Here is a 7,453-nt window from a genome sequence, read left to right on the forward strand (position 1 = left end):
AGAAGAGCCACGCACATGATCAGAGGTCAGGAAAACAGACCTTACGACGACAGACTGAGAGCTATGGGGCTCTTTAGCCTGGAAAAGTGCAAGCTCAGGGGTGATCTGATGGCCACCTATAAGCTTATAAGGGGTGACCACCAGTATCTGGGGGAACTTTTTTTCACCAGAGCACCCCAAGGGATGACGAGGTTGAACGGTCATAAACTACTACAAGGCCATTTCAGGCTGGACATAAGAAAGAATTTCTTTATAAAAATTCTTTGTCCAAGCCCCCAAGGTCTGGAACAGCCCGCCATCGGAGGTGGTTGAAGCACCTACATTGAACACCTTCAAGAGAAAATTGGATGCTTATCTTGCTGGGATCCTATGACTCCTGCTGACTTCCTGCCCTTCAGGTGGGGGGCTGGACTCGATGATCTTCTGAGGTCCCTTCCAGACCTAATGTCTATGAAATCTATGAAGAGATAAGAACCTCTGCATAAGAGATGAGTCCCCCATAGGCCCCCCAATTAGAGATGAGAGCCCCCCCCAAAAGAGAGGAAAGCCCCCAGTCTGCCCCATGCCTTTCAAAGCAGCTCAGGTGGTAGTGGTGGCGGTGGGTCCTTTTGGCTTCCAGCTGCCACCACTGTATTCCCCCCAAAAGCTGGAGTGTAATTTGAACCCTGCTGGGGGTAACCGACCAGCTTTCTCCTCTTACTGAGGCATGCTCCTGAGGATCTCTAGGGTGCATCTCTGTAATCAGGGAAACCCTGACTTTCCCTGCTTATGGACATGTGCCTTGGAGATCCCAGGGACATGTCTCAGTAAGTGGGAAAACCCTGGCTTTCCCTGCTTACAGAAATGTGTCCCAAGATTGCCCAGGGCACATCTCTGTAAATGAGGTAAGCCAGGCATGTGCTCCTGGGACTTGAGGGGCTTGATTCTACTATGTGTGAATTTCTGAGATGCAGAGGATTGGGTCCCACAAGCATCTGGAGCACCTGCCTGGTGTGGATGGAGACTCAGGCTCCTCCAGGCTGCCCACAGTTTCATACCATAAGGTAAACAGACATCCCCAGCTAAATAGAGGCACAAATTCATACCACCTTTGCCATGGCCAAATTTTGGGGCATTTGTAGTGCAACAAGGAGTATAGATGTCTGTCTGTTTGGCCTTTGTGCCACCATGAACATTTTTATGGTGACACAAAGACAACAAAAGATGACATCTATTTCTACCCTGAGTCTCTCAGTTCTGTAGTTCCCCTACTGTATCATGAGGATAATAGAAACTCCTTCTTCACAAGAGTTTTGTAAAGATGAACATGTTAAAGATTGTGAGATCTTTGATACTTTAATGATTCAGACCAAGCGGATACCTTAGATAGTCAGGATGAAACATGCACTTGCTCTTACCAAAGGACCCCAAAATTTGCCCCCACCTTTCAGTGACTTAACAATTTACTTCATTTTAACCTACATTAAGTTATGTCTCATTCCAATGCTGTATAATTTGAGAAAATATAATTCTCAGGTTCATATATAAAGTAACTGAAGCACAAAGAGTTTAACAAATTAATTGCCCAGGGTCAGGGAAGAAATTTGCAATAGAGATGATTACAGGACCCTTTTCTTTAGTCTGATCAGGGTCACATCTAAATGAGAGCAGATCTCAAAACAAATGTTTGAACGACATCTGTAGAATGAGGTTCTTCATATTTATTTACCTCAATCTATTTCAGAAGTCAAGCACCTGGGCACAGGAAATCCAGATTTCACCCATTATAAGAAAATCTTTCTCATAAAGAATTCTTGGAGTATCCCTTTTGGAATGTTGCACAGCCTCTGCTACTATATAGCCTGTATCATGGTAGTAGCTGAGCACTTCACTATCCCTAATATATTTATCCTTACACAATGAGGCACAGAGAAGGAGATCTTGTAAGAAGTCTGTGGTTCAGCAAGAGACTGCGGCTACAGCCATTATCAATGAGCTAACCCTACTTTCTATTAGAAACAGCCTAAAAAAAAGAATCTGTGAATATAAACTCTCCAGCTGATGGGGCTCTTGACTACAAACCTGATGAGAACAGGTTAATTTTGTGCATTCTTAGTTGATCATATGGGCAGACTGCAGTTTGTGGGAATGAGCCTACTGAAGGTCAGAATTAATAGTTGACATCATAGAAACAAAAAAGAGGAAGAACTGAAAGGAGAAATGGAGAAAACAGAGAAAAAAGAAAGAAGAAGAAAGAACTTAAAGGACAGAAATAACAGTGGCTATAAAGGTGATCATAGAGGAGAAATTTGTTAATAAGATACTGAAAAATTAACAATAAGTAAATGCCCAGTTTTAAATAAAGAGCTGTGGTCCCATTCTGCTTGGATCTTTTGCAATATATAAAAATGAATAGCAATACTCTAAACACAACATACTTGCCCACTATTGTCCACAGGGTTTAGCTTTTAAACACAAAAGAAAAACTCCCATGTAGGTAAAAATGTTATGATTAACACTGTTTTACTGATATATACAATATCTGAAGGATCTTCCTGACAGGCACAAGAGGGGAAATAAAACCAAAACATCATATATATGTTCTATGTTATGACTAATGCCAATTCATCCCCTGCAGTTTGGAGAAGCAGAGAGCACTGCACATGACTAAAACATTTTTTTCTATTCTACATCAATTGGTTTCCACAAAACCCAGAAGTGTTAGGAAACTGAGGAAGAAAAAAGAGATTAGGAAATACTACCTGAAGAAGGGTTAGGAGACTCTCATGATTCATAACATGAAAAGAGATTAGAATGGGTTTATATGTGTGGTCAAAAAACATTCTGTGGAAAGAAAAGCTGATTTGGAAAGAAAATGAGACAGAAGACACTTAGAGCAAATAGTTCTCAGGGACTATTTGATGGGGATAACTAAATGGCCAAAAATATTAGATTTGAAATATTAACTCTTCTTGAGGCCTTTCATTCAATTTTCAACAGAAATGGTTCACACCTTTATCCTCAAGGTAAATATACTCAGTTCCAGGTAGATCAGTATCTGGGTCTTTCAAACCAGGCCTTAAAGACACAGGTGCTGTGTACCGACATTGCTATGATGAGAATTGCCATTAGTACACTTTCTCCCACCTTAACTCCTCTTGGAGACCAGAGTGTCTCCAAGATATGAAAACCTTCTCAAGACATGGATCACACTGGTCTGGAGAAGTCATGGAGGTAGCTTCACCCTCTAATCCTTCGACCTAGAGGGAAGGGGAGGATAAGCTGCCACCTGCTCCCTGCCAGCTCTTCGTATTCCAGGCACCCTGGTGTGAGAAGTAGGTAGTGGGCTTTGCCACACTGCTTTGTCTGCTTGGGCACCAGTAGCCAATCAGTAGGGGTGTGTGAAATGGGCCGTATTCAATTCGGATTCAGCCCTAATTGGGGACAGTGATGTGATTAGTTGTTTCAGATCACTGTCCCTGATTCGATTTGGCTGACTCTGAATTTGAAGATTCAATGCTGATTCGGAGAATCAGTGATTTGGACATGGACACAGCTTTAAATACTTTTCTACATACTGTGCGGGAGCGCGAGAATCCAGGAACCCTGGGGAAAGCAGCAGCGGGATATCCGCTGTGTCGGACCCGCCCTTTCCCGGCGAGACAGGGCATTCACTGATTGATTGCAGCTGGGATCGCCAAGAGACGGCGTTAAAAGGGCCGGCTGTCCACGAGACGGGGGCGGCGGCGGAACCGGAAGTGCCCGGACAAGAGGCGGACACGGCGCCGCGGGAAGCAGGCAGAGGCGATCCGCTCAGCACCAGACCCACACGTTCTGGGGCGCAGGTAAGACCCTGGCAGGGGACCGGGTTGGAGCCGGGGGCAGCGGAAGACCCAGCCCAGCAGTTCCCCTCAGAAGCCAGGGGAGACCATGGGGCAGAGCCGCTGGTGCGAGGAGGGAGCAGCTCACCCGTCTGGTGAGCGGACGACAACCCTACTGGGGGAAGACTTGTCCTTCTCCCGAAGTCCCAGGGGAAGAGGGACACACCGCGGGGAATTAGGCTTGTAGGAGCCCTGAGGACAGAACTCCGCCGGAGAAAGTACGGCAGCCCAGTGAGGCAACTGGGCTAGCTGAACCCCGCGGGAAGAGGGATTAATTGCTCCGAGTACAATTGAGGCCAGTGGGGACCCCACAATCCAGAGGCCAGGGCGAGGGTGTAGGGGTGGAGGAGCCCTCTGCGACCCCGGGGACCCACATACGCAGAGTCTCACTTGTGGACGTGCACGCGCCAAGCGAATAATACTGAACCGGAATAACATCAAAGTCGTGGCAGGCGAGTTCAGCGGGTGCACCGCGGGAGGTGAGAGCGCCCTCTAGCAAGAGGGGTCCACCCGGGTCGGACCAGTAGAGAAACGAAGGCTCGGCACTTCACACATACCTCAAGGTACCAGGCGTGGCTTGTGAATGCTGTGATGCTGGGGTGGATGAAGCATCCCACAGGAGCATGGGGGGCCCCTCCTGTGTGCTCAGTGGTGAACCCAGAAGTGGACCAGAAGTACTTTTAGTCCACTTCTGGGTCTGCCAGGGAGCATGCTGCAGGCTCCCCTCCCCTCCCCCCCAGCTTGACCATCAGCCACGGGAGGACCCCGGCTGCATCCCTAGACCCAGGAGGCACCAGTTACCAAGCCAGGAAGGGTGCAGGGGGGGCCTCCGCGCTCTCCCTGGTGGACATGGAAGTGGACCAGAAGTGCTTTTGTTCCACTTCTGGGTCTGCTGCCAAGTGTGCTGGGGAGCCCCTTGCACTCCTGTGGGATGCTCCATCCACTCCACCATCACAGCACTGATGAGCCACCTGCTACCTTGAGGTATGCAGAACAATATTTAAAGGTGTGTCTATGTCCAAATCACCAAATCCTTCTGGATCTCTCCGCATCAATTTGGAGGGTTCTGGTTCTATTTGAGATTAAAGGGTCTCCTGATATGATTCAGATTCAGAGATTTGGCCACCAAATCAGGCCGAATCTCTGCCAAATCAAATCAGGGAGCAAAGCTTCACACAGCCCTACCAAACAGACATCACTGCAAGCCACCTGCCTGGTTCTTATCTTGGAGTCTCTTGAGTGAGGAGCAGGCTGGGGGCTTTGCCCCACTGCTCTCCAAGACTGGTCCAGAACAGAAAGGGAGCAGTGAAGCAAAGCTCCCAGCCTATTACCCAAGGAGGATCCTGATCTGGGGAAGGGTCCCCACTCTGTATTAATGGGATAACATAAAAGGCCTAAGGCTATCAATGTAACTGGCCTTTGTGAATTTACAAAGACTATGGAAAGATGTGGAAGTGACAGTAAAGAAGGAGAAAAGGAAAAAGATCTCAAGATTTCACCCTGACTGGCTTACAATCTTTCATTAATAACTGCACTCATTGCATTTGTTCTAGCCACAAACTTCAGTGTGTAGTGCTCCTTCCTGTGACCTAAGATACAAACTTCTCATCAAGATGAATGCACCACAAATCCAGATACCAAAAGCATGGTCATTAAATTTAGATGATACCAATTTTATTCATTGTTCGATATGAATCCTGTTAGTCAAGTCCAACACTTCCTATGTATAGTTACGCTATGTGAAAAAGCACTCATGACCTTTAAGAAATTTGCAGAGCACTTCCATATTCTTATAATGAGTTTGTGTCATAAACTGTAACTAGTTAATTTTTGTATTACAAATATTAAGCAAATCTGGCTCTTACCTGAAGGTAATGGCATGGCCTCAAGGAAGGTTTGATTTCCTGATGAACCAGTGGCTTATCGAGGTTAAGTGATGACTTACGATAAGCTTCTTTCGCCTGACTTACTGTAAGTGTAGACCAAGAACTCCTTTTCATATATTTACCATCAGGGGTCATTGCCAGCCCTTCACAAGCTGAACATTTCACATCGTTGTTACTTTTGGAAGTCTTTAATGAGAGATCTCCAAAATGCCCCTGGAGAGCTTCAGGGTAGCAGTGCGAGATATGATCTGCATGATGCCTATTTACCACACTGGGTGTTCGGTAAGTGCTATCACTGTCCAAATTATCATCAGAACTCCACCAGCTACTCATTCCAGATTTATGTTTGCTTTCTGGTTTTCGCTCCTTACTTTTACTCCTTTTGCTATGCTTGGAATGATGCCCGTGATGATGATCGTCCCCTCGACTGTCGCCCTTTGTCCCGTTGACATTGCCTTTGGATGATCCTTCCAAAGAATGAGACTTAGTGAACAGTTTCTGGACTGAATGAACAAGATGGCGTATTCTTCCTGGGCTTTCACTGCGCTGTTCAGCAGCTGTTGAGGTCCTCTGATATTGTAAAGTGTGAAACCCATCCTTGTGGAGAGGAAGTTGTTTCTCAAATTGATCCAAGAGATTTGCAGGGATTCGGTTAATCTTAGTGTTAGCGTGAGACATGGCGCAATCGTCCCTAGTATCGTAATGTGAGCTGTAGTGCATTCTGGGAAAAGTGCTACTAGACATGTGATCTCCCATTACCATGGGCATCATCATGCATTCAGAATGGATGGAGCTTCGCGGTGAGCAGCGATGGTGGTCCATCGGACAGCTCTCTGTGGGGCTAAGAAGATATGATTGCCTTGGCTCCTGCCCATGGTGGATATGATCGTGGGTGTGCTCACAATCTTCAGGGGATGCTAAGCCACAAGTATGAGCAGAACATAATTGTGGTTGGTTCCGACTACCAGATAATCCTTTCATGTTCCTCGGAGCAGGAGAGTATCTTTCTTCATTGAAGTGCTGAGAAGGTGACCATGAGTACTGCTGATCTGTTGACAGAATGCACAAATATTAGTATTATAATAACCAGTTAAAATATTCATTTTAAAAGTAAAAATATATTTTAATATAATGGATTATATATTCAATGAAAGGTCCCAGATATCATTCAAGGAACTTCATTTTCTGTATGAAGATTGGTTCAGTTACATGTCACAGGCAATTTATGTCATGAATTTAGCCTTTTTCCCTATCTGCAAATTATAGCAAATAGATCCAGAACTCTATAAATTTATCCATTACATAAAGGCATTCAAATAATACATTCAGTATAACTGATTATTTGATATTTAGAATTCTCAAGTTTTATTACTAATTACCAAAGAGACATATTTTTCCCCTTTTTGAGGATCTAAACCAGGGATCGGCAACATTTTTGGGCAGAGTGCCCAAAGCACCCACAACCTGAACTTGTAAGATGTTGATGTGCCAGGGGCAGATGGTAGGGGAGCCATGAGAGGACCAATCCTTGTTATGGCAGCACAGCCCCAGCACCTTCCCTGCTGTCTGCCCCAAGGCCCACATGCCAAGCAAAATGCCTTTGTGTGCCATGCTCCAACACCCATGTGGAGGTTGCCTACTCCTGATCTAAACTTTATAAACTATTTTTCCTTGAAATTAATGTTGTCTTATCATGAACTGAAATTC

The 7,453-nt window shown here is 45.6% G+C and overlaps 1 protein-coding gene across 1 annotated transcript in view; it reads right to left on the minus strand.

Annotated features, from left to right (window-relative positions):
- The window catches only part of DLGAP2 (DLG associated protein 2), a 214,293-nt gene extending 207,498 nt beyond the window's left edge, over window positions 1-6,795 (minus strand). The window contains exon 1 of the mRNA XM_019520619.1: window positions 5,726-6,795. Within this exon, the coding sequence (XP_019376164.1) occupies window positions 5,726-6,727 (1,002 nt within the window). The 5' untranslated portion in view covers window positions 6,728-6,795. The remainder of the gene's footprint in view (window positions 1-5,725) is intronic.
- Window positions 6,796-7,453: the final 658 nt, after the last annotated feature.

This window comes from Gavialis gangeticus, unplaced genomic scaffold, assembly GCF_001723915.1.
Source record: "Gavialis gangeticus isolate Ggan-Ray unplaced genomic scaffold, GavGan_comp1, whole genome shotgun sequence".
Taxonomy (NCBI): Eukaryota; Metazoa; Chordata; order Crocodylia; family Gavialidae; genus Gavialis; species Gavialis gangeticus.